The sequence below is a fragment of the Protopterus annectens genome, chromosome 3.part0, assembly GCF_019279795.1.
Source record: "Protopterus annectens isolate FY-2018-M chromosome 3.part0, PAN1.0, whole genome shotgun sequence".
NCBI lineage: Eukaryota > Metazoa > Chordata > Ceratodontiformes > Protopteridae > Protopterus > Protopterus annectens.
In genome coordinates this window covers 635,248,914-635,275,164 of record NC_056731.1, presented here as the reverse complement: position 1 = coordinate 635,275,164, position 26,251 = coordinate 635,248,914, and the positions used below count along the sequence as shown (strand labels likewise).

Below are 26,251 nucleotides of genomic sequence, written 5' to 3'. Positions count from 1 at the left end.
TTGGTGTAGTGGATAGTCCAAATGGTAAAGCAGAGAAACTGATAATATGATCCAAACACACAGATTACTAAGAAACATCTGAAGTTTGGATGAATAGAGATGTGATAATTATCTTAAGTCTGGGACAAATCTAGTATTACCAAGAAACTTGAAAGAGGAAGAGCCAAGAGGTTGTGTTTTGAATTTGGGCACTACTACAGTTTAGAAAAGAAAGATTCAGAACCGCAATCCAGAAGTTTTTTTCTTTTTTTGGCATTAGAAACACCCTTGAATAAAATTCCTTCCCACCTAAGGAGGATGGGCTGCTTCTATCAATCCTTGGGAAAGCATATGATGAACCACCGGTGTCTGATCTGGAGGATGAGGAATGACACCCTACAAAAGAGGAAGTTTCTCGCACTGCCAAATGTAACAGTGATCAATGATTGTCAGAACACATTTGTCTGAAGCTATCAGTTGTCAGAGAAAAAAATGCCCAAAAGTAGGGACATATTTTAAATATTGTTGTTCAAAACTTAAAGGGGTGCTAGACTAAGCAAGTTTTGTGCATCACGCATTTTCTGAAGAATATGAAGTCTGAAACTCAAATGTAAGTCATTATTTAGTGACTTCAGACACATCAAGGGCTTCACAGAAAACCACAAGTTGCAAGAGGAGCAAGTCAAAAATGTGAAGTATAGGTTTGGGCAGTTAACAGGTATTTATGCTGTACAATACATCTAGAATTGTTGCTGGAAAGCTACAGCACAAATTTATTAATCTAATCTAAAAAAAAACTAATGTAAAAGTAGTACAACTATTTTTTTATGCCTTCGTAGGCAGGATAGACTTGCTGAATCCATTCCCAGTTTCAAGGAAGACTCAATGAAGTTCAAATATTTCTATTACAAGCCTAGACCCCCCAGGGGTCCTACTCTTATACCATCTAACCACACACCCCTTCCCTCTTCCACCAATCACAGTCCTTCCCCATTGTTAATCAACACCAATTCCCTTATTTCACTTACCTCTTCCAATTTCTCTCACCCATATACACTAATCTCTAAAAACAACCTTAATAAAATGGAAAACGCCAATAGCATAGCCAGATTTGCTACAGGTAACCCTTTCAGAACCCACCACTGTATTAACCTAAAGCAACTAGGATGGCTTGAATTACAAAATCAGCTTAAATTCCACCAACTTACCATTGCCCACAAAACCCTTTACCATCCTACCAATACCCCTAATACTATTTACCCTCATTATCCCCCACAACAATCTAAAGACCTTACATTCATTACATAGGCTTCTTGTAAATATTTGTAAGTCAAACAACAGGGCTGGAGACTCTTCTCCAATACTGTTGGAAAATCCTGGAACCTTCTTCCTAGCGAACTTTCCTCTGTTCCCTCTACATCACTCTTTAAAAACAAACTGAAACTTTTCCTCAGAACACACTGGTTGTGCCCCTGTACTAAACCTGACTGATCTACTACCTCTTACTTGGATCTGGTTTACTATCACAATGCCAACGTGCAATTGCACGGCTATGAAATATTCGAACAGATGTTCGAATACTTCATAGTTCGGCAGGTTATGTGAGCGAACGTTATTGCGAATGGACTGTGCATTCGCAATTATAACATTCGCTCATGTGAGGGGATCGCGGTACAGTGCGGTTAGGGAAATGCATCCCTTTCCTCACTGTAGTGCGATCTCAGAGTTGGAATATTAAGTTAGGAGGTGGTGTGGGGGGCGCAGCCCCCGACAGGGGGTGCAGGGGGGCTTGCCCCCCTGCATAACTGAATTTAGGCTAGTTAGGTAGGGAGTTATGGGATGGGTGAGAGTGCTGCTGATCGTCGGAAATGTCGCGAGCGACATTTTCAACAATACACAGCTGTTTTCGACATTAGGGACATACGGAAATGTTCATTTCCGGTGTTTAAATTCGAAAATTAAGACACTTTTTATTTTAAGTTTCGATTTTATGATAGTAAACCCTTGGATCTACCTACTATCCTCTTCTCAGTATTCTTGTTCCTTTTCTTAGAAACAACTGACCTAGACCTTTCTAGATATTTTTACTTACATCCTCAATTTCTTTAAGGAGACTAGTTTTTACTCTTATACTGATTATTACAGTTCCTACTTTTTGTTTTCCTTCTTTATATCAACTTGTTTACCAATACATTGTCCAACTCCGCTGCTATCTTTTTACATGTTGTATTGCAACTATATTTGTATTGTACTAATTGTATCTGTATATTTAGCACTATGCTATGAACAAACGACCTCTGTGATTATTCCCTGTTCTTTACCTGCAATGTTCAACATACAAATTAATCTTTTGTATAATGTGATTGTATTTTGCTTCATCGGAGCTCATCTCCCCGGGCCTCTACTGAAAATGGACATGTATCCAGTTAGACTAGCCCGGTCAACAAATGTAAAATAAAAAAATAAATAGAGGCACACAAGTGGCAGCTGCAAAAGTGGAACATATTTGGACTGGGTGGCTAATGAGGATTGTTATTCTGACCACTACAGCTTCCAAATACAGAAAAAAATAAAATCTGTACATCTGTCATATTATGGGAAATTAAACTACTCCTGGTCTGTTAAAAACAGTCACAGAACCACTAACAGAAACCACTGTTTTATCAAAACTGAAGGCTGCAGACAGACCTGTTTCTTTTGCTGAGTTAAGTAAGCTGTGCTTGACACTTCATTTTGTTTTAAAAGTCTTTCCTGTATTGCCTTTGTAGCTGGGGTAACCACAGGTGTTCTCTGTCCTGAGGATGCTGAAAACGGGCTATGTAAAATGCGCTCTTGAGAACGCTCTTCAAAGCGATCAAGGAAAGATTTTACTGCAGTCCCACCTGAAAAAGAAGTAAACTACATTAACATACAAGTTTTTGTTTAAAAAAAAAATCGACACATTAACTTGCTGAAACTTTACTAATGTTCGTAAAAACAGTAAATTTCCCTACTAATGTTAGTAAATTCAGAAAATTTCCCTACTCTTACTCAGTTTTAAAATCATACCATCATCTCTTATGGCATCTGTTCAGCAAAAAAAAAAAAGTTGGCATTTTAAACAGGCGCTACACACATGGTGATGTAGGCAGGGGAATCTTACACAGCTGAAAATGACACGTACAATCACTCAGGCTGTTTTGCTCAATCTCAGTAAAATACAAGTATAAAGCAGTAAATAGCAGAGCTGTCTAAGTAAACTTACATAACAGCAGATGCTCAGATTATCACTGTTGTAGTAACCCCTAGCTATATGGGTTATCCTGGTAAAGATACAACAGCCAGCTACTGGGGTGGGGGGCATTAGTCTTCCAGGACTTCTTGCATGGAGTCCTGCAGCAGAATTTTGTTAACTGATGGATGACAGCTGAGGCAAATAGATCTATTTTAAGGCATTCCCCACAGCTGGATCAATTTCTGGAAGACCCTCACCCCTCTATTATATTTCCATTCGTGACTGTCTATTCTCCTCATGCTCAGCTCGTCTGTCACACTATTTTGTTCCAATACCTGTAGAGTAAAATTTTGCTGAAAGGCTCTAACACAGGCTACAATAGCTAGTCTGCACAAAGGACAAGATCTATCCTCTGTAGCTTGTCTAAATATCAAATCATTGTTGTGTTGTATGTAAACACTAAGTGGTCCCAGGGGACAGCCACTGAGTGGGAGAGTTGACAGCATAAGACCCAACATCTCATGTTTGTGTTTTGGTTGGCCTTTTTTTGTTCCCTGCACTTTTACCCCCCCCCCCCCCCATAGATATTGGTCCTGATGCAAAGTCCTATGGTTTTCTAATGACTGTAATAGAGCATGAAGACAGAATGAGTGACCTAAATTTTGAGAAATTTGGTGTCTCCACCACAAAATCTCCTTTTACACAAATCAATGAACTGGAATTTGAAAATTTAGGGGATGCTGAAGCTGGAGCCAGAAAGATTTCAGGTACCAGTGCATTTTTCCCCCTGTGAAGAATCCTGAGGGATTTTCTACCCAAAACTACAGTCTGAGCAGAAAAATTCAGTAAACCATTCTAAATACTGATCTATTTTTCCTGAGGAAGAAAACCATTAACCGAGCTGTTTAGGAGACACCCTAGGAAAACAATCCTGTGAAAAGGAATCAGACAAGACTTTTAAGTTCTCTTGGAGTCCCAGCCTGGGTAGTAGATCATCCCTTACCAAACTGAAATATTCCTAATACTTAGGAAAAAGACTGCAAAAATAAACAAGTCATCTAAATATGGAAAAAGTGTGAATATCATGCAGTCTGCAGTAAGGTATCACTTAAGCCAAACCAAACCCTTTGTGAACACCCATGGAGCAGAAGACATAGGCAAAGGGTAAAATGGAGAAAAGAAAGTTGTGTAAAATCTTACCATAACCACAGATGTCCTCTTCCATGTTTCAGTATTCTACATGTGTTTTTACCCTTCTTCCTCTCCAGTTCTACCGGCCAGGTTACCAAAAATTTTCAGTCCCTCTACGTGTGTCGGACGTCTGACATGGCTGCTGAAACGTGGGCCATAAAAGTGATGTCTGGACACACCAGCCCTCTGAACCTAAGAAAGGCTCCAGTCAGAGCCAGTCCGGTAAGGCAATAGCCTGTCCACCGTCACCCAGGAGGGCAAGTGCAGTCTGACAAGAGGGGAAGGAATACTGCAACATGGAAGAGAAGGACATCTATGGTTATGCTAAGATTTTGCACAACTTTCCTATGTCCTTCTATGCCAATGCTGCAGTATTCTACACGTGGGTGAGTATCAAAGCACACTGAAGATTGTGGGGTGGCCTGGATGAGGTCTCCAGGAATCCATGTAGGATAGTACTGGCAAACCCTGCCCCAGCCCTGGAGATATGGTCTAATTTGTAGTGTTTGGTAAAGGTGTGCACTGAAGACCAAGTGGCTGCCTCAAGAATGGCATTGGTGTCTAGCCCCTTGAAAAATGCTCTAGAAGAGGCCACTGCTCTAGTGGAGTGGGCTTTGACATTGCCCTGCAAGGTATTCCCATGGTGCAGGTAGCAGAAAGAAATGGCCCTGAAAATCCAGGCCAAGATGGTCCGTTCACTCACAGCTTTCCCCAGGGCTCTAAGGTGGAAGGAGACAAACAGTTGGTCAGACTTCCTAAAAGGTTTGGATTTATGAACATAAAACTTTAGTTGTCTGTGGACATCTAGGGAATGAAGTACTCTCTCACTATCCCCCTGCGGATTAGGGAAGAAGGTAGGAAAGTGGATGGCCTGGTTCAAGGACAGGTCATTCACAACTTTGGGAGTGAATGACGGGTTAGTTCTGAGAGTCACCCTGTCCAGGTGGAAGATTAGAAAAAGGTGGTGTAGCCATCAGAGCTTGCAATTCCGAGACCCTTGTGGCCGAGGGCAGGGCTTCCAGTAAAACAGTTTTCCATGTGCAAAATGTTATGGGAGCTTTGTCTGCTAGCTCAAAGTCGGCTACTGTGAGTTTTTCTAATACATAGAAAAGGTCCCAGGGGGGAGGGGAGGGTTTCTTGGGAGGTCTCAAATGCAGTACTCCTTTTAGGAACAGTCTCTCAATTTCACACAGATAAGACTAGCGGGATATCGCTTTCCAGCAGGTCTAACTGCCATGTGACACCAAATGGAAAACCTTTTCCATTTAGAGAGACAAGACTTCCTTGTGTTAAGGTTTCTTAGCCTCCTGCAGGACAGTGCGCACGTCCGTATCGTATAGGTATCTGAATGGGATCAGAATCCTATCAGCCACAGGGTGAGATGCAAGGATTTCCACTGTGGGTGTATCCGAGTCCCCTTGTTGTGTGTGATCCGGACCACTGAAGTGGGTAGTGTGTGGCGATTGCCCTTGGACAGGTGAAAAAGAGGGAACCAGTGCTGTCTTGGTCAGTAGGGGGTCACCAACAATATTTTGGGTGAGTCCTGCTGAATTCTCATCAGGACCCTCTGTATCAGTGGGAAGGGGGAAATGTATACAAAAATTTCCACTTCCAGCTCATGGAGAAGGCATCCCTTGTTAATGCCTTGGGGTCTGGTGTCCTGGTGCAGTAGTCAGAAAGCTGCCTGTTTATCGAGTAGGTGAACAAGGTCTACCTCTGGAATACCCCACTTGTGGACCATAGTCAGGAAAACGTGTCTTTGCAGCATCCATTCGTGGTTGTTTGAGATGGTTCTCCTAAGGTAATTTGCTTGGTTGCTGTGCATGGATGGGATGTAGGCTGCCTGGAGGGTGGATCCCCTGTATGGTCTTAGTCTGCATAGAAGGTAGGATTTGGTCCCTCTCCGCTTGTTGAGATACCACAGGACTGTGATGCTGTCTGTGAATATCTTTAGAGGGCCCTGCTCTAGGTATGGCTGGAAGGCCTGTACAGCCAGAAGGATGGCCCTCATTTCTTTCACGTTTATGTGGTCTTGTCTGAGTACGTTTATCCACAAATCTTGTACTTCTTTGCCAAAGAGTCGCTCCTCAGCTCAGGTCTGAGGCATCTGTGTACATGGTTTGGGATGGAGAGTGTGGTTGCAGAGGCAGACCTGGGTTTTGGACTACTTGGGCTACCCATCACCTCGGCTCCTGATGTAGGCAGGGGAGCAATGGGATCCTGAACTCCAGTGGTTGGGAGTACTGGGTCCATACTGACCGGAGGTACCATTGAAGTTTCCTCATATGCATCCTTGCTAGGGGCAACATGGGGATGGTAGCTGCCATGTAGCCCAAGTCTGAGAAATTGCCTTGCAGTCAGTTCTGTTGATTGTATAGCAGAAATTAGGTGGTTCTGAAGGGACACCACCTTTTCCGCTGGAAGAAAGGCCTTCATGAGGTCTGTTCTGATTCTGCAACCCAGGAAGACAATATCCTGTGTAGGGTTGAGGTGGGATTTTGGGAAATTGATCAAAACCCCTAGAGACTGGAGGATAGCCAGTAGGTCTGGGAATGGCTTAGAAGAGGTTCCCTGTCTTTTGCCTGGACTTGGAGGTCATCTAGGTAAGGGAATATTTGAATTCTCTTTTCCCTGCAGTAAGCGATGACCAGAGCCAGGCATTTTGTGAATATCCTGGGTGCAGTAGAAAGCCCAAAGGGCAAGGCACACAACTGAGTGATATGGGCCAGCCAAGAACCTTTGGTATTTCCTGAAGGCAGGCTTTTATAGGTATGTGAAGGTAAGCATCCTTTATGTCCAGGGTTACCATGAACTCTTGTGGAAGTATGAGTGGAAAGAGTGTGTAGGGAGAGCATCCTGGAAGTAGGGACCTTTAGGAAGGGGTTGAGGCAAGAAAGGTCTAGAATTGCCTTCTATGGACCTTCCTTTCTGGGTAGCAAAAAGATTCTGGAATACAATCCTTTTCTTTCTGCTTGTGCCGGAACTGGCTATGGTGCCCTGATGTAACACTTAATGAAGGAGGGGTAGTTGACTGGGTGGGGGGCTGTGGGATGCCCATTCTTGATAGGGGCGTGATCCAGGAAATGAAGTAGCCATCCTGCAGGATGGACAGAACCCATTTGTCTGGAATAATGAGTGACCAAGCAGGGAGACAGTGAGAGAGACTGGTAGAAAAAGGGTAGATGGGGGGATGGGAGCTGAAATATTGGCAGTCAGACACTACCTGTCCTATCAGTAAAAAGAGGTCTTTGGCTTGAAGACGGAGATGGCCTAGATAGTGGAGGCTGTCTACTGGGGGGTGTGCTACACCAGGGAGCAGCAGCCCTGGAGGATTTCCTGATAAATTGGGTCTTGGACGAGTAGTTCCTCTGAAACCTGGGAACAGGCGAGACCAAGATACATGTTTCAAGTCCTGTAATTCTTTACACCTTTCTGTTGTAAAGATTTGAAAAGGTCAGCCACTTTTTCAGCAAAAAGTGCTGAGTGGTCCAAAGGTGCATCCAGGAGTATGGCCCTGAAATCCTCTGGGAGAGGCTGCAGCCGTAGCCATGAGTATCTCCTTAATACTGAAGCTGATGCAGCTGACCTGGCTGAAGCTTCACCTGAATCATAGCTACACCTCAGGGACTGCCTATTCACTTCAGAGATGAGAGTCATAAGGGAAGACGTGGAGGCTTTGGCAGCACAGTCAGGGATGTCCAACTCTAGAGGCTTTGTCCAGGAGAGCCAAGGCGTATTTGGTCATGTGTGTTTGGTAGTTTCTGGCTCTAAATGAAAGGGTGGCCGAAGTATAAATTTTTTTTCGCAACCTCTCCATGGTCTTGCTGCCTTTATCAGCTGGGAGGATAGCAGTGGTAGGCAGCATTTGGAGGCCCTGTCCATAGAGATGGAAATAGTGGCTAGGTCAGCAGGGGGGCATTTAAGGAGAAATTCTCCATCTCAAGGACCTTCTACAACCTGTCTGCACTCTGGGGAGCCAGAGGTTCAGAGTCTGGGCTAGTGGAGACTGAGGCAAAAGCATCCAGAAAGGCAGGTTAGATGGGAGGAATAGCAGAAGGGCTGGAAGTGTCAAACTTATCTGAGGATTGCCACTTAAAGTGGTCCTTCATTTTATTAATAGTTTCCCCAAAAGTAAGATCCTCTACAGGGGAGACGGGTTCAACAGGGCCCTCCTCAGGAGAACCATATCCCAAGGGGGATGAGATCTGGGAGGAGTAGAAAAGAGAATCCTCAACGAAGTCAGACAATTCCTCTTCCTTGAGCTGCTCTACCATCCTTTCCTGGGTAGGAGGTATGGGACTAAGGAGGGGAGGAGCAATGGCAGAGGATTCTGTTGAAGGCCTAAGGGCCATAAAGGCATTGAATAAGCTCTGGCTGAAGGCCTGCCAATCTGGCATACTTTCAGAAGTAGGGGGTAAGGGGTCTTGTCCTCTGTTTTTTTTTTCCAAAGGCCTAGCCGTAATCTGGCTTGGAACAGGTCTAGGGTCACTGATCAGTAGAGTGGAGATAGCGTCCGGTGAACTCCGATCGAAAGCTGGTCCCCCTGGTGTCTAGAAAAGGCACCAGTAAATCCTCTGTGGCTCTGACCGAAAGCTGGTCCCCCCTGATGTCTAGAAAAGGCACTGGTAAATCCTCTGTGGACATGTCGTCCACTCGAGATTTTGCGGCTTCCTGAGAGGTACCCGGTGTATATGTAATGGCGGATACCGGATCCTCAGTCAACTAACGTCGGCTACAGACCGAGATATGGCAGACAGAGGTGCAGTGGAAGAAAGTACAGTTGTGTACACTTACCATAAATGTAGATGTTCGAGTGTATTCACTGTTGCAGTCATCACACTTGGGTTATCTACCTGCAGGTAGCCCTCAGTCGGCCCGAATACCAGAGACTTAGTATTTTTTGTGTCGGTTGCTGTCGCTCCAGGACTGACGTCAGGTCGTCCAGGGTATAAAAACAGGCAGCAGATGCCATTACATCAGTTTTTCTAGCCCCAAATGTCAGCAGCCCCCAAATAGGGAGCTACGTTATGATGGGAAAACACCACCAGTAAAAAGTAAATACCAATGCCAATAGTAATAGCCATAAAGAGGAGAGAAAGAGAAAATCAGGGAGCTGGAGGGAGGGGAAACCAGGACTGAAACAGTGAATACACTCGAACATCTACATTTATGGTAAGTGTACACAAAGTACAGTTGTGTACACTTACCATAAATGTAGATGTTAGAGTGTATTCACTGTTGCAGTCATTACATTTGGGTAATCTGCTGGCAGGTTGCCCTCAGTCGGCCTGAATATGAAAGTCTTGGGTCCTGCGTCATTGCTGTCTCCTCTTCCATAACGTCAGGGGTATAAAACATGCAGCTGACGCCATTTTATTCAGATTTTCTTGCCCCAGATGTCAGCTCCCCTCCAAATGGGTAGCAGTAATATATAGATATAAATATAGATATAGATATACATATATAGATATATATTAATAAACAATATATATGTAAATGCACTTTTAGCAACATAAACTTTACCTTCATCTAAAAGCAAATATACCACAAAGGCTTTTAGAATATAGTGAAGGAAAGAGAAGAAGGGGGATGGCGGGTGGGTAACCTTGACTGCAACAGTGAATACACTCGAACATCTACATTTATGGCAAGTGTACACAAAGTACAGTTTTGTACCTACCATAAATGTAGATGTTCGAGTGTTCACCCTGCTGCAGTCATCACACTTGGGTTATCCTGTCATCAGGCAGTCCCGCAGTCGGCCGGATTTCCAAAGTCTTGGTCCGACATCGGTTGCTGTTGCCTCATCCCCGACGTCAGTGCGCCAGGGGTACATATATTGCAACAGACGCCATTTTCTTCAGTTTTTCTTGCCCCAGATGTCAGGTGCCCCCAAAGAGGTGATCCAAATTAGAACCAAAAGGTGAGAACACTGTACAAATACAGAAACACCTCAGCTATAAGCAAATACATCAGTAAGGCACAGCAAAGATTTAGCCAGCAGATCAGAGGGGTAATCTGGACTGCAGCAGGGTGAACACTCGAACATCTACATTTATGGTAGGTACAAAACTGTACTATGTTCATCGTGTTACCCTGCTGCAGTCATCACACTTGGGTTGAGTCCCAAAGCTAAAGTAGGGTGGAGGCATTATAAAGGGTTAGAGGAGGCAATGAGGCCCTGCAGGACTGCAGTGGTGAAGCCCGCCCTGGACTTAGAATAAAGGGGTAAGTGATAGTGTTTGGTGAAGGTGTGTACAGAACTCCCAAGTTGCAGCTTCTAAAATTTCCTTGGTAGGAACCCCCCCTGAGAAAGGCTGTAGAGGTAGCTGTAGCCCTGGTAGAATGGGATCTAATGGTAGGAGGAACTGGTTTCCCATGATGGGTATAGCAGAATCGTATGCAATGGCCTATCCATTTTGAAATGGTTTGCTTAGATATGGGCCTCCCTTGAGAAGCTGTAGCATAGGAAACAAAGAGCTGGTCAGTTTTTCTGAAAGCCTTAGTCTTATCCAAGTAATATCGAAGCTGCCTGTGAATGTCCAAGGAATGCAGGAGTCTCTCACCTTTGTTCTGTGGATTGGGGAAGAAAGTGGGTAGATGGATGGTTTGATTTAAAGCTACACTGGAAACCACCTTTGGCATGAAGGAAGGATTAGTTCGCAGGGAAACTCTGTCTTGATGAAAAATGAGGAAAGGTTCCACTGCCATAAGGGCCTGTAATTCTGAAACTCTCCTAGCAGAAGTTATTGCCAGTAGCAGGGCAGTCTTCCATGATAGGAACTGAAGGTCTGCAGAAAAAGCTGGTTCAAAGGGAGGTAGTGTTAGTTTTTCCAGAACAAAGTTGAGGTCCCATGTTGGTGTAGGAGTGGTCTGAGGAACTGCCTTAGGAGTGGGTTTGAAAATAAAGGTGGATTTGTGTCGTAGTGAGCTGAAATAGCTGAAGCATGGATTTTAATTGAGAAGGAAAGTCCTTTATGTAACATCTCAGATAAATACTGCAGAATGTGAGGCATATGAGGCTGAGTTGTGTCTTGGCCCTTAGCTTGGTTCCAAGCGGAAAACCTTTTCCATTTGTCCGAGTAAGCCTTCCTGGTGCTTGGCCTCCTGGCTTCTAGAATAACATCCAGCACTGCTTGTGAAAGAGGAGCTGGTTGGCTGCTTAATTTATTTGCCATGCAGCCAGGTTTAAGGTTTTGATCTGGCTGTGTAGAATCTGCTTGTCCTGCTACGTGAGCAAATGAGGTATTTGAGGCAATATCCATGGTGGACTGTGAGCCATATTCTTCAATAGCGGGTACTAGTGCTGGCGTGGCCAGTCTGGGGCTATGAGAATCATTCGAGGTTTCTCCTTTTTGGCCTTCAAAAGAACCTTTGTGAGAAGAGGTAATGGAGGAAAGGCATATGCTGTCAGGTTTTTCCAACTGAAGGAGAGAGCGTCCACTTTCCAAGCTTGATGGTGGAATGTCCTTGTACAAATTTTTTTCAGCTGGTAGTTTTGAGGACTGGCAAACAGGTCTATATTTGGTAGGCCCCATCTTTGAGCTATCATTGCAAATATTTGTGGGTCTAGCTTCCACTCGAGGGGATCCTTGATATTTCTGCTTAGGTTGTCTGCCAATGTGTTTTTCTGTCCTGGCAGAAAGTGAGCTTGTAACTGGACTTGGTAGGCGAGAGCTGTGTTCCATAAGATTATTGCCTGCCTGCAAAGAGGGTAGAAATGTGTGCCCCCTTGTTTACGTACCACATTACTGTGGTGTTGTCAGTCTTTATTGCCAGTTGTCCAGGTTGTAGTAGATCCTTGAAGGCTGTCAGAGCTTTCTGTACAGCTAGCATCTCTTTTTGGTTTATGTGCAGTTTTCTTTGTTCTGCAGTCCATAGGCCTTGAATGCATTGCCCTGCCATGTGCCCCCCAGGCATAGTCTGAAGCATCTGTTGTGATAGTTTGCCTGGGTTGGGGGCAAGGTGAAAGGCTGACCCTTGTTGAGGTGACATGCCTGTGCCCACCATAGAAATTCCTGTTGAAGGCAGGGAATGAGAGATATCACTGTGTCCAAGCTGTGTCTGTGTTGAGACCATACGCATTTTAGGTACCCATTGTAGTTTCTTCATATGCATTTTTGCAAAATGGTATTATCAGAATGCAAGATGCCATGAAGCCCAAAGCCTGCAGAATTTTTCTTGCAGTTAATTGGGTCTTTGGGTCTTAAAATATTGAGTCAGTTGTAATTGCTTGTCTGGTGTAAGATAAGCCTTCTGGGCCGTTGTGTCCAAGCTGGCACCCAGGAATGTCATTTTTTGTGAGGGTAATAGTTTTGACTTTTTTGTTTACTGTGTACCCCAGACAATTTAGTAGATGCTACACAAAAGCCAGATGTTGTAAAATAATGTCTTTTCTTTCTGCTTGGATGAGGCAGTCATCCAGGTATGGATATATTTGAATTCCTCTGTCTGCAATATGCAATTACTGGTGCCAGGCATTTTGTGAATACTCTGGGTGCAGTAGATAAGCCAAAGAGCAGTGCAGAGAATTGATAATTAGTCGAACCTGCAATGAAATGGAGGTATCTTCTGCAACTTTGTCTGATAGGGACATGCAGGTATGCCTCCTTGAGGTCCAACGTTACCAGCCATGCTTCCTTGCCCAACATGGGAAGTAGCTGCTGTAGTGTTAGCATCTTGAATTTGGGAACTTGTAAATAAGTGTTGAGAATTGAAAGGTCCAGAATTGGTCTCCAAGCATTTTCTTTTCTGGGTACTAGGAAGAGTCTTGAGTAAACTCCTTGGCCTTGCTCTTTAGTTGGTACCCTTTTAATGGCTCTCATGGCCATGAGAGCTGTAATTTGTTTTTCAGCCTCTGCCCTTTGATTTTGTGGCAGGTTTGGCATTCCTCTTTTTATTGGCAAGGTGTGAAAGTGGAATCTGTATCCTCGTAAAATTATGTCTAGGACCCATTTGTCCTTTGTGACCATATGCCAGTTGTCTGCAAATAGTGCTAGTTTTCCCCCCAGGGGGGGCTGACAAAAGAGCTTTGTTTGGCCAGCTGAGGTGCAAGTCATTGAGTTTGCCTTCTGGTGGATTGAGGCCTGTCTTCTCCTCCCTTCTGGGTTGGAGTGCCCCATTGGCGAGGTTTATACTGAGCTTGTGATTGTCTCTGCCCCTTGGGTGCCTGTATTTACCCATCTGAGGCCTATCAGTGGCTGGAAAGGACCAATTTTTTGTTGGCCAGTTTCTGCTGAAGCGAGGGGGTTGTACCTGTAGGAAATCTTTGACTGTCTGCATTGATTTTGCCACATCTTCCATTTTCTTTAAAACTTCTTCAGCTTTAACACCAAAAAGAACATCCTGCTGTAAGGGAGCATCTAGTAGTTTTGCTTAACATGATCAGGCAGACTTTGTTCCTTTAACCAGGCATGCCTACGTATAACTGAACCAGTGACAGCTGCTCTGCAGGAGGCCTCTAAAGAATCAAACCCACATTGTAAGGTGTGTTTGCCCACCTGCTCGGTGGCGTGCAACAAATCCTGTACTTCTTTCAATTCAGATTGTTGAGTGAGGGAGGTTATCTTTTGTTTTAACTGAGAGATCAGAAATTGCTGATACTTAAGCACATGAAACTGACAGTTTAGAGCTCTCATAGCTAAAGTGGCTGAGGTGTAAACCCTTTTCCCCCCATCTGTCTAGTGCTCTTGAATCCCTTTCAGAAGGTACTGTATTTTTAGCCATGGAAGCCTTAGCCCCCCTTGGGACCCTGGGAGATGGTCTCTGGGTCAGCTACTGGGCTTCTGTAAAGAAATTTGTGGGAATCAGGTACTCTGTAGTATCTGTTAGGTTTGGCCGGGGCAGGAGGCAGAGAGTTAGGGTTGAAACTGGACTCTAAATAGACATCATCCACAATGTCCAAAACAGGAGGGATGGCTAGAGGTCTGTGTTGGGGGAGTAAATGAAAGTCTCTGAGCCTTTTCTTGGAATCAGAGTAATCCTGACCTTCCCAGTGAAGATGTTCCCTCACAGTGTGTAAAGTTTCCCCAAAAGAGTAATCTTCTGGAGGGGAAGCTGAGGGAATAGAGTCCTCAGCATCAGAATCTTCATAAGGAGAGAAGGAATAGTCTTGGTCCTCAGAGGAATCCAAAGAAATAGACAGTTGTTCAGAGGAAACAGATTCTTCCCCTTGTCTAGGCCTTTTGTCAGGAGGAGGCCGAGAACCCCTGATAAGAGAAATCAAATCTTCGGCCATCTTGAGCATCTGTTTCTTAGGCACAGGGCCTTGAACAGGAGACTGAAGTGAAGCCTTTTTAGATTTGGAAGGAGTCTTCGATTTGGAAAACGTTTTGACTGTAAGAGTAGGTCTGAAAACGCCTTCAGAAGGCAAAGGTGATGGTGTTTCCGAAGTACCGACGTCCTTGGAAGGTAAATCGTCGGTAGGGCCTGAAGTAAAAGGCTGCGTCGGCCTAGTACATTCCGTCAAAATATCCGTAGCGGTCCCTGGTTCCTGGACTGCGGTAGTCAGAGGCTGCGTCGGAGCCTCACTGATAACCGGAGACCAGATCAACCGAGGCCTCGGAATCGGGCTTAGGCCTGGGCTGTCGATCCTTATCCCTGCGCCTTTTGTGCACGCCGGTAGTAGATAGCTCCGACGGCATGTTATAATTAAATTTTTTGCCAAAAGAGTCGTGCGAAATCAAATAGTCTTTTAATAGTACGTTTATTAAATCTAGCATAAAAACGACAAGAAGTGACGTCGTGATCAGGGCCTATACAAGGTATGCAATAAGAATGAAAATCCTTATGAGGTATTTGCTTCCCACAAGAAATACAATTGTTAACTTTTTCTGACATCGGTCTGAGGCAAGAAAAGTTTCCCCAACGGGGTACTTAGCTTTATAGAAGACTTCTGTCTGAAATTCGAATTCGAAAATCTCAGGAGTTGGCCGACCGGCACTTGCGAACTGCTTCTACTTCGGGCACCGCGTGGCAAGAAAGACTGGAGAAAATGGCGTCTGTTGCAATATATGTACCCCTGGCGCACTGACGTCAGGGATGGAGGCGACAGCAACCGACGTCGGACCAAGACTTTGGAAATCCGGCAGACTGCTGATGACAGGATAACCCAAGTGTGATGACTGCAGCAGGGTAACACGATGAACATCTGTACTATGTTCTTCGTGTTTCACTGTTGCAGTCATTACATTTGGGTAGAATCCCAAAGCTATGGATGGGAGGATGGAACTAAATAGCATTAGGGGCGGCTATAAGGCCCTGCAGAACTGCAGTGGCAAAGCCTGCCCTGGACTTAAGAGAAGAGGGGCAAATGATAATGCTTTGTAAAAGTATGAAGAGATCCAAGTAGCAGTTTCTAGAATGTCTTAGGTTGGAACACCTCTGAGAAAGGCTGCTGAGGTAGAGGCAGCCCTGGTGGAATGTGACTGGATTCTCTTGGGCACTGGTTTACCATGATGCAAGTAGCAGAAACAAATGCAGTAGCTTATCCACTTAAAAATTGGATGCTTTGATAATAGCCTTCCCCATCTGATCCTGAAGCAAATGCCACCAGTAGTTGCTCAGACTTTTAGAGTTTTGGTCCTGTTTAAGTAGAATCTTAGCCGTCTGTGTACGTCCAAAGAATGCAGAATCCACTCCACCTTGTTCTGCGGATTTGGGTAAAATGTTGGCAGGTGAATAGTTTGGTTAAGAGCCACACTGGATACCACCTTAGGCATGAATGAAGGATTGGTCCTGAGGGACACCTTCTCCGGGTAAAATTTAATAAAAGGCTCCACAGCCATGAGGGCCTGTAGTTCTGAAACCCTTCTTGCTGAAGTGATTGCCAAAAGGAAAGCGGTTTTCCAAGATAAAAACTTTATATCCGCAGTAGCTGCTGGTTCAAAAGGAGGCAGGGTGAGTTTTTCCAGCACAAAATTGAGGTCCCATGCAGGAGTTGGTGATCTTCTGGGAGGCCTTAAAATTGTTGGCCCCTCTAAGACACTGCTTTAGCAGAGGATGAGAAAAGATGGGATGCTCTGTGTTGTAATGAGCCGAGATGGCAGAGGCATGGATTTTTATTGAAGAAAAAGATAGGCCCTTATCAAGCATCTCAGTCAAGTATTGTAAAATCTGAGGAATATTTGGCTTTGCTGTGACCGTTCCTTGTGCTTGGTTCCAAGCACAGAATCTCTTCCATTTATCAGCATAAGATTTTCTAGTACTAGGCCTTCTGGCTTCCAAAATTACATCCATCACAGATTTACTGAGAGGTGTTTGAATAATTACATGATCAGCCAAGCTGCCAGGTTCAGAGTTTGGAGCAGAGTGTGCAGAATTTGATTGCTCTGCTGAGACAGTAGATGAGGTATTTGAGGCAAGTACCAAGGAGGGAGTTGAGACATATTCCTTGGAATTGGGTACCCGTGCTGGCGAGGCCGGTCCGGGGCAATTAGGATCATTTTTGGTTCTTCCTTTTTGACCTTTAGTAAGACCTTGGGGAGAAGAGGCAGAGGAGGAAAGGCGTAGACGGACAGGTTTTTCCAACTGAAGGATAGGGCATCCACTTTGCATGCTTGTCTGTGATAAGTCCTTGTGCAGAATTTGTCCAGTTGATAATTTTGGGGAGAGGCAAATACATCTATGTCTGGGCTCCCCCATTTCTGTGTTATCATGATGAAGACTTGTGGAACCAGTTTCCACTCATGAGGGCCCATAAGATTTCTGCTTAGATAGTCTGCCAGAGTATTTTGTTTTCCTAGCAGGAACTGAGCTTGAAGATGTACTTGGTAAGTCAAGGCTGTGTCCCACAATGACATGGCTAGTCTGCAAAGGGTGTAAGAATGTGTACCCCCCCCTACTTGTTTATTTACCACATAACTGTGGTGTTGTCCACCTTTATCAGTAGTTGTCCTGGATGAAGTAAGCCCTTGAAGGCTGTCAGCTAGCATCTCTTTCTGGTTGATATGCAGATGCATTTGTTTTGGGCTCCATATGCCCTGAATACATCTCCCCGCCAGGTGGGCCCCCCCAAGCATAGTCTGATGCGTCTGTAGCTAGGGTTTGGGCGGCAGGGGGTAGAGTGAAAGACCGTCCCTTGTTCTGATGACATGTCTCTGCCCACCAAAGAAACTGCTGCTGTAGGCCGGGAATGAGAGGAATCTGTTTCCAGACTGTGACAATGTTGACTCCATAAACTTTTTAGATACCACTGAAGTTTCCTCATATGCAGTCTTGCAATGGAATCAGTAGAATGCAGGATGCTGTGAACCCCAAAGCCTGCAGAATTTGTCTTGCAGATAACTGGGTTTTTGTTGCCATCTATTTGAAGTATATAGTCAGTTGCCTTTGTTTGTCTGGCGTAAGGTAAGCCATCTGGGCAGTTGTATTCAAGCTTGCATCCATGAATCTATTTTTTGAGAGGGTACCAGTTGTGATTTCTTTTCATTTATTGTGTACCCTAGGCATGTTGGAAGCCTTTTTACAAATGCCAGATGAAGAAGAATGTCCTTGTTTTCTGCTTGAATGAGACAGTCGTCCAAGTAAGGATAGATATGTATGCTTCTTTGTCTGCAAAATGCAATTACTGGTGCCAGGCACTTTGTAAAGACCTTGGACACAGTAGATAAGCCAAAGGGCAGTGCAGAGAATTGGTAATGCATAAAACCTGCCTTGAAGCGGAGGTATCTTCTGCACGATTCCCTTATTGGGATATGCAGGTATGCCGCTTTTAAGTCTAGAGTCACTAACCAAGCGTTCTTGCCCAGCATGGGCAGTAGCTGTTGTAAAGTAAGCATTTTGAATTTTGGGATGTCCAAGAAAGTGTTCAAAATCGACAAGTCCAGAATTAGACGCCAGGCATCGTCTTTTCTGGGTACCAGGAACAGTCTTGAGTAAAACTGTTGACCTTTTTCCTGTTCTGGTTGAAGAGCCCCCATATCCATGAGAGACTTAACTTGTTAGTGAGCCTCTGCCCATTGATTTTGTGGCAGATTTGGCCAACCATTTGGAATTGGCAAAGTATGGAAATGAAATCTGTACCCCTGGGATACTATGTTTAATACCCACTTTTCCTGGGTAATTAACTGCCAATTTTGAGCATGAAGTGCTAACCCCCCCCCCCCCCAAGGGGGCTGCCAAAAGATAAGTGCTTGGTGATGGTAGGGGGAAGTCATTGAGACTGCTTACTACTACAGGGTTGTGCTTTGTTTCTACCAGATTTGGAGGTAGAGGCACACCATTGCTTTGACCTGTAAGAACACTGCGATTGGTATCTAGAGCCTTGTGAGGCTCTGTTGGACACAGGAAAGGACCAATTTTTAGTAGGCCAGTGCCTACTGAATCTGGGTGGCTGCATTTGTAAGAAATATTTTACAGTTTGCATAGATTTAGCTGTCGTCCATTTTCTTTAAAACCTCTTCTGCCTTATTACAAAACAAAGTATCATGCTGTAAAGGAGCATCCAACAATTTAGCCTTAACATGATCAGGCAGATTTTGCTTCTTGAGTCAGGCATGCCTTCTAATCACAGATCCAGTAACTGCGGCCCTGCAAGAGGCCTCCAAGGAATCAAAACCACATTGCAAAGTATGCTTTCCAATCTGTTCTGCTGCATGCAATAATTCCTGTAATTCTTTATTTTCCACACAATCAGAAATCAACATCATTTTCTGTTTCAATAAGCCCATAACATGCTGTTGATATTTAAGCACATGAAACTGGCAGTTTAAGGCCCTAATTGCCAAGGTTGCAGATGTATAAACCTTCTTTCCCCATCTATCCAGTGCCCTGGAATCTATCAGAGGGGGTAGAATTTTTGGCTGTAGAGGCCTTTACACCTTTGGGACCCTGTGAGATGGTTTCAGGATCAGCAGCAGGATTTTTTAATAAAAATTTGTGGGTGTCAGGAACCCTGTAATATCTGTCTGGCTTACTAGGAGCCAGAGGTAGGGAATCAGGAGCCATGCTTGATTCCGAAAACACATCAACAACGTCTAAATACAGGAGGTATAGCCAAAGGCCAATGCTGAGGAAGAAGGAAATACCTAAGCCTCTTTTTTGATTCAGAGAAATCCTGACTCTCCCAATGAAAATGTTCCCTTAAAGTATGCAAGGTTTCTCCAAAAGAATAATCCTCAGGAGGAGATGCAGATGGATTCTTCTGCATCTGAATCCTCATAGGGTGGTATAGAAAATTCCTGATCAGAAGAGGAATCAGAAGAAATATAAACCTGATCTGAAGATTTATAATCAGTGTCTTGCCTAGGCCTCTTAGCAGGGGGGGGGGGGGGGGGGTTGGGAACCCCTGATCAAGGTAATTAAGTCCTCAGCCATTTTGATAATCTGTTTTTAGGCATAGGGGCCTGAGCACGTGGCTCATGCATCGGTTTTTTAGACTTAGAAGTTGTTTTTATATAGAAATGTTGAGGCCTGAAAACACCCTCAGAAGCCGGTGCCTGCTCAGCAGCTTCGGACCCATCCAAGGGAGAGACATCCGCTGAGAAATGCAATAGAGATATATGTTGCTCTAGTGGAATGTGTTCCGACCCCCTGAGGGTTTGGTTTTCCATGGTGCTTGTAGCAGAAATGGATGCAGTATGCTATCCATTTGGAAATGCTTTGTTCTGAAATGGCCTTGCCCTCTGCCCCTGTTGCAAAGCTGACTAGGAACTGGTCAGATTTTCTGAAGGGCTTAGTCCCATCAGGGTAGAATCTGAGCTGTCTGTGCACGTCCAAAGAGTGCAGGATCCTCTCCCCTTTATTTTAAGGATTAGGGAAGAAGGTTGCCAAATGGATGGATTGGTTGAGTGCCACACTAGACACTTTTAGGCATAAAAGAAGGGTTAGTCCTGACGTAAACAATGTCAGCATGGAAAATAATGTAGGGTTCCACAGCCATCAGTGCTTGTAGCTCAGACACTCTTCTAGCTGAAGTGATGGCTAGAAGCAAGGCTGTTTTCCAAGAGAAGAATTATAACTCTGAAGCTGCAGGTTCAAAGGGAGGAAGCGCTAGTTTTTCCAGTACAAAGTTAAGGTCCCAAGGAGGGGTGGGTCCTCTCCTTGGTGGCCTTAAAGTTGTCTGCCCTCTCAGGAACTGTTTGATGAGAGGGTGAGAGAATAGAGGTGGCTCAGTGTTGCAATGAGCCGAGATGGCAGAGGCATGGATCTTAATGGGGAAGGATAGGCCTCTGTTGAGTAGTTCTGCTAGGTAATCCAGGATAAGAGGTAAGGAGTTCAGTGCTGTGTCCTCTCCTTTAGACTGAACCCAGGAGCAATACCTTTTCCACTTATTAGCATAGGATTTCCTTGTACTGGGCCCTTCTGGGTTCAAGGATGACGTCCAGCACCTGTTTGCTTAGGGTTACTCGTGGAGAATTCATGGAATAAGCCAGGCTGCAAGATTTAGGGTTTCCAACTGTGGATGCAAAATCTGTCCCTCCTGCTGAGAGAGCAGGGTTGAGGTCTGGTGTAGGTGCCAGGGTGGCACCATTGTCAGGCTGTGCAGGAGTGGGTACCAGTGCTGGCATGGCCAGTCCAGGGCAATCAGAACTGGCCTGTTTTGTTGCATCTCAAAGTAATACTCTTGAGAGAAGGGGCAGAGGGGGAAAGGCATAGATGGAGAGCTTTCCCCATTGAAAGGATAGGGCATCCACTTTCCAGGCCCTGCTGCGAGGATTCCTGGCGCAGAATTTGCTGAGCTAGTGGTTGTAGGGGGAGGCGAAGAGATCCACCTCTGGGGTCCCCCATTTCTGGATCAGAAGGTTGAAGGTACTCTGCTCCAATTTCCACTCGTGTGGGTCTAGGAGATTTCGGCTTAAGTAGTCTGCCAGTGCGTTTGTTTGCCTGGCAGGAATTGAGCTTTTAGATTGACTTGGATGTCCAAGACTGTGTTCCACAGGGCCATGGCTAACCTGCAGAGTGGGTAGGAATGGGTTCCCCCCTGCCTGTTGATATACCACATTAACTGTGGTGTTGTCCGTTTTTATTAGCAGTTGTCCTGGAAAGAGTTGGGATCTGAAAGTTGTCAGGGCATTCTGTACAGCTAGCATCTGTTTTTGGTTGATGTGCAAATTAATTTGACTTGAGCTCCAGTGGCCCTGAACACATTTCCCAGCCATGTGATCCCCCCATGCATAGTCTGATGCATCTGTGGTCAGGGTCTGGGCAGCGTGGGGTTGCGTAAATGGCAGTCCCTTGTTGTGGTTACATGCTTCTGCCCACCAAAGGGACCGTGCCCTTAGACAGGGTTTGATAGGAATGACTGTTTCCAGGTCCTGAGAATGTTGGCACCAGACTTTTTAAGTACCACTGAAGTTTCCTCGTATGCAGTCTTGCATATGGAATTAGCAGTATACAGGAGGCCATTAACCCTAGGGCTTGCAGTATTTTTCTTGCAGATAGCTGGGTTCTGTTGGCCATTTGTTTGAAGTAGTCTGTCAGATAGACTTGCTTTTCTGAAGTGAGGAATGCCATCTGGGTAGTTGTGTCCAAGCTTGCCAGTTTTGATTTATTTTTGTTGATAGTGTACCCCAAGGAAGTGAGAAGGTTTTTTTTTACAAATGCCAGGTGCTGCAGCCGCAATTCCTGACTGTCCGGCTGAATCAGGCAGTCGTCTAAGTACGATTAAATTTGGATAGTTCTCTGCCTGCAGTATGCAATGGCTGGAGCCAGGCATTTCAAGCCAAAGGGAAGTGCAGAGAACTGATAATGCATAGATCCTGCCCTGAAACGCAGATTCTTCCCTGCAGGACTTCCTTATGGGGATGTGCAGATAGGCTTTAAGTCTAGGGTGACTAACCAGGCATCCTTGGCCAGCATAGGAAGAAGCTGTTGCAGGGTAAGCATTCTGAATTTTGGTACCACCAGGAAGGTATTGAGAATTGAAAGATCCAAGATTGGGTGCCAAGAGCCCTCTTTCCTGGGTACCAGGAAGAGTCTGGAGTAAAACCCTTGACCCATGTGTTCTACTGGAACAGGCTGAATAGCTCTGATATTGAACAGGGAAAGTAATTGGTTTTGAGCCTCTGCCCACTGGTTTGGAGGAAGGTCTGGAAACCCGCTTGGAGTTGGCAGTGAATGGAAATAAAATTCTTACCCCTGGGATACAATGTTGAGGACCCATCGGTCCTAAGTGATGGACATTGTTTTTTTGCATGAAGGGCAAGTTTTCCTCCTACGGACAAAAGCAATTGGGCAGGGCTGGGAAGTGGAGTAGACACGTCATTGTGAGTTTTTTTTCTGTAAGGAGGTGGCTGACCACTCCCTGCTTTAGGGGTGGGGGCACTCCATTGCTTAGATCTCTCCATACCCTGAGACTGTAGTCTGGGTGGTCCATTTCCCCTGGGGTCTTGTTTGAGAAGATCTGGAGAGGGCTGGAAAGGACCAGTGTTTTGAACGGCAATGCCTACTGAATCTAGGGGGTTGTACTTGTAAGAATTCTTTAACAATCTGCATGGATTTAGCTTTTCCTTCCATCTTTTTAAGAACCTCTTCTGTTTTGGTGCCAAACAAACGGTCCTTATTCAAAGGAGCGTCTAGTAATTTTGATTTGATGTGGTCTGGCAAGGTCTGCTCCTTCAGTAAGCACGTCTTCTCAGTACAGAGCCAGTGACTGCTGCCCTGCAAGATACTTCTAGGGCATCAAAGCCAAACTGCAAAGTATGCTTACTGACTTGGCTTGCAGAGTGCATAAACTCCTGCAATTCTTAATTTTCTGCACTGTCTGGAAAAGTTACCACCTTTTGTTTAATGAGTTTCATAATACGTTGCTGTTACTTCAGCATGTGAAACTGGCAATTCAATGCCCTAACAGCAAGAGTTCCAGAGGTATACAACCTTCTTACCCAATTTGTCCAAAGCTCTGGAATCCCTGTCCGAAGGGGTGGGATTTTTGGCTGTAGTAGCCTTGATACCTTTAGGCCCCTGGGAAATCATCTCTAGGTCAGCAGTAGGGTTGTTGAAAAGAAACTTGTATCAGGTGCTCTGTAGTACCTGTATGGTTTTCTAGGGGCAGAAGGTAAAGTGTCAGGATTAAGACTGGATTCCATAAAAACATCATCCACAACATCCAGGACAGGGGATATAGCTTAAGGCCTGTGCTGAGGCAACTGTAAAAATTCTCTGAGTCTCTTTTTGGACTGAGGATAGTCTTGGCATTCCCAATGGAAATGCTCTTTTAAAGTATGCAAGGTTTCACCAAAAGAAAAATTCTCTGGAGGGGAGGCAGAGGGAATGGATTCCTCTGCATCTGAATCCTCATAGGCAGATAAGGGCATGTCTTCATAATTAGAAATCTGAGTCATCAGACTCCTGCGTAATAAGGTCTTCAGCCATTCTAAGCATTTGTTTTTGTGGCCTGAGAGCATGAGCATGCGCTTTGGTCGTCAGTTTTCTAGGCGTAGTGCGTACTCTAAGCCTAAGAAACTTGGTAGTTTTTGTTAGAAATGAAGTCTGTTTGATTTGAACATCGGTAGAGCGAAAAACTGCCTCAGAAGCAGGTGCCTGCACAGCGGCTCCAGCCCCATCCAAGGTAGAGATATCCGCAGGTTCCATAGTTGAAGAAGCATCTTATGGCACACTCTGAATGGGTCTCAGCAGAGGCCTTCAAATCCACTGAAGGGGGAATCAGGGGCTGCGAAGGCGGCTCACTGAGTACCAGCGGACTGGCGACTAGCTTAACGGAAGCATCGTCAGCAGTTTTGGACCTATGAGGTCTGTCTTTACCCTTACGTTTTTTTGGAATATCTGAAGTCGGATGGCTTACCGAAGCCATTTCAGAGTATGGAGATAGAGAGTGAAAGAATTCAGCGACAAAGAGAGCCCGACGACGAATGGTTCGGGCGTTAAACAAGGCACAAAACAGACAGCAAGGGACGTCGTTGTCTGGGCCTAAACAGGTGACGTAGTAATGAAAATCTCTTGAGGTATTTGCTTTCCACAGGCAAGACAATTGTTAACTTTTTCTGACATTGGTTAGAGCAAGAAAAAAGGACCCCCATTGGTGTACTTAGCTTTAGAAGATTTCAGGATTATTCAATGCGAAAATGAAAATTCAGGTAGCAGCCGACCGGCACTTGCAAACTGCTTCGGGCTCCTCGGCAAGAAAGACTGATGTAATGGTGTCGGCTACCTGTTTTTATACCCCTGACGACCTGACGTCAGTCCTGGAGCGACAGTATCCGACGCAGAAATACCAAGTCTCTGGTATTCGGGCCGACTGAGGGCTACCTGCAGGCAGATAACCCAAGTGTGATGACTGCAACGGTGAAACACAAAGAACATGTAGACCATGAGGACTTGGCCTTCTTCCTAGGTGGTTCAGACGGGGTGTCTGACATGGCCTCCATCTCTAGCGCTAACCGTTTCAAGAGTCAATTTTCTAAATAAAGGTTTAGGGCTTGTAACAGGCAGAGTAAGGTCTTCGGAACAAATGAACGGCAAATGGCACAGTTCTCGTGGTCATGTTCCCTGCCTAGACAAAAGAGACACTGGTCATGCATGTCTTCATGGGTAATCCGCCGACAGCACTTGCCCTTACTGGATGATATTAACAGAATATAACAAACAAGTAGGACTGAAAGAATTCCCAGTGGGGTACTTAACTGAGTCTTTCAATCTGACGTCCGCAAGAAGCAGGAGCACCTGGCATACGACTGGCGGCTGAAAAGTTCTGAGGGCTGGTGCATCCAGACGTCACTATTATGGACCACATTCCAGCAGTCACGTCAGACATCCAATGCACTTAGAGGGACTGAAAATTTTTGGAAACCTGGCCAGTAGAACTACAGAGGAAGAAGAGTAAACCCACATGTAGAATACTGCAACATTGGAACAGAAAGACATCTGATAATGTAATCCAGACACAGAAAACCTTAAGAAACATCTGAAATCTTTATCTGTAGGAATGTGATAACATGCATCTTTTAAATTAAAGGCCACTAAAAAACTTAAATGGGAAATATGGGAAATAAGGGATAAGTTGTGAAGAGGTAACATTCTGAACTTGGGACCCATCACAAATTGGTTCAGAAAAAAATCCAGAGCTGGTTTCATAGAATCTTCTTTATTTCATGCCAAGAACATCCTGGAATAAAACTCTTCACCCAAACGAGGAGGGGACAACTTCTATTACCCACTGATCATGCATGTGCTGAATGACAGGAGAGGAAAGTCTAGTCTAGTGGATAAGAAGGAATCCCCCAGAAAGGATGGAGAGACTCCCATTGCTATTTGTAACCTTGATAGATGGTTCTTACACCCATCTGTCTGACACACGCTGTTGAAAAACAGACAGAAACGGAGGTTCAGACATTCAAAAAGGATTAAAGGACTGTGGAGGATCCTTCATGTAGTCCTTCAGACTTATTAGGACTGTCCTTTTTGTTCAGGGAAGAAGGCTCCAGCTTTCTTTTTGGAACCTCCTTTCCAGCAGCTTGCTAGCACTGTATTTTGCTTATTAAAGAAAGTTGTGAAGGGAGCATTGAATCCCTTGGTAAACTGTGGAGGACTGAAAATCAGAGATCCTTTGAATCAGCTTGCCTCCTATATTGTACTTTTTAATGACTTCTGCAGCAGAGGGCCCAAAACCAGTTCTCTATCCAAAGGAAAAATCAAAATCTCCAACATTTTCTGTGAGGTTTCAAGAACACAGCCAAGCAAGCTTCCTCATAATTCCAATGGCAGCAGCCCTTTAAGAAATGGCATCAGCAGAATCACAAGCACATCTCAATCAGTGGATAATCACCAAGACACCAAGATGCACAAAGCAGACTTCTCACAAGAGGGAAAGGATGCCAAAAATACTACTCATTCTCACAACTGGCAAGAATAAACTTCAACATACAAGCTGGACAGTTGAGAATTTTTTTTTTTTTTTTTATATAAGAA

General features: G+C 44.8%; 1 protein-coding gene across 1 annotated transcript in view; it reads right to left on the bottom strand.

The window, feature by feature from the left end:
- Positions 1–26,251, bottom strand: part of LOC122796501 (anillin-like) — a gene marked incomplete at its 5' end in the record, with an annotated part of 1,089,678 nt that overhangs the window by 1,004,197 nt on the left and 59,230 nt on the right. The window contains 1 exon segment of the mRNA XM_044065033.1: positions 2,668–2,861. Coding sequence (XP_043920968.1) covers positions 2,668–2,861 — 194 coding nt within the window.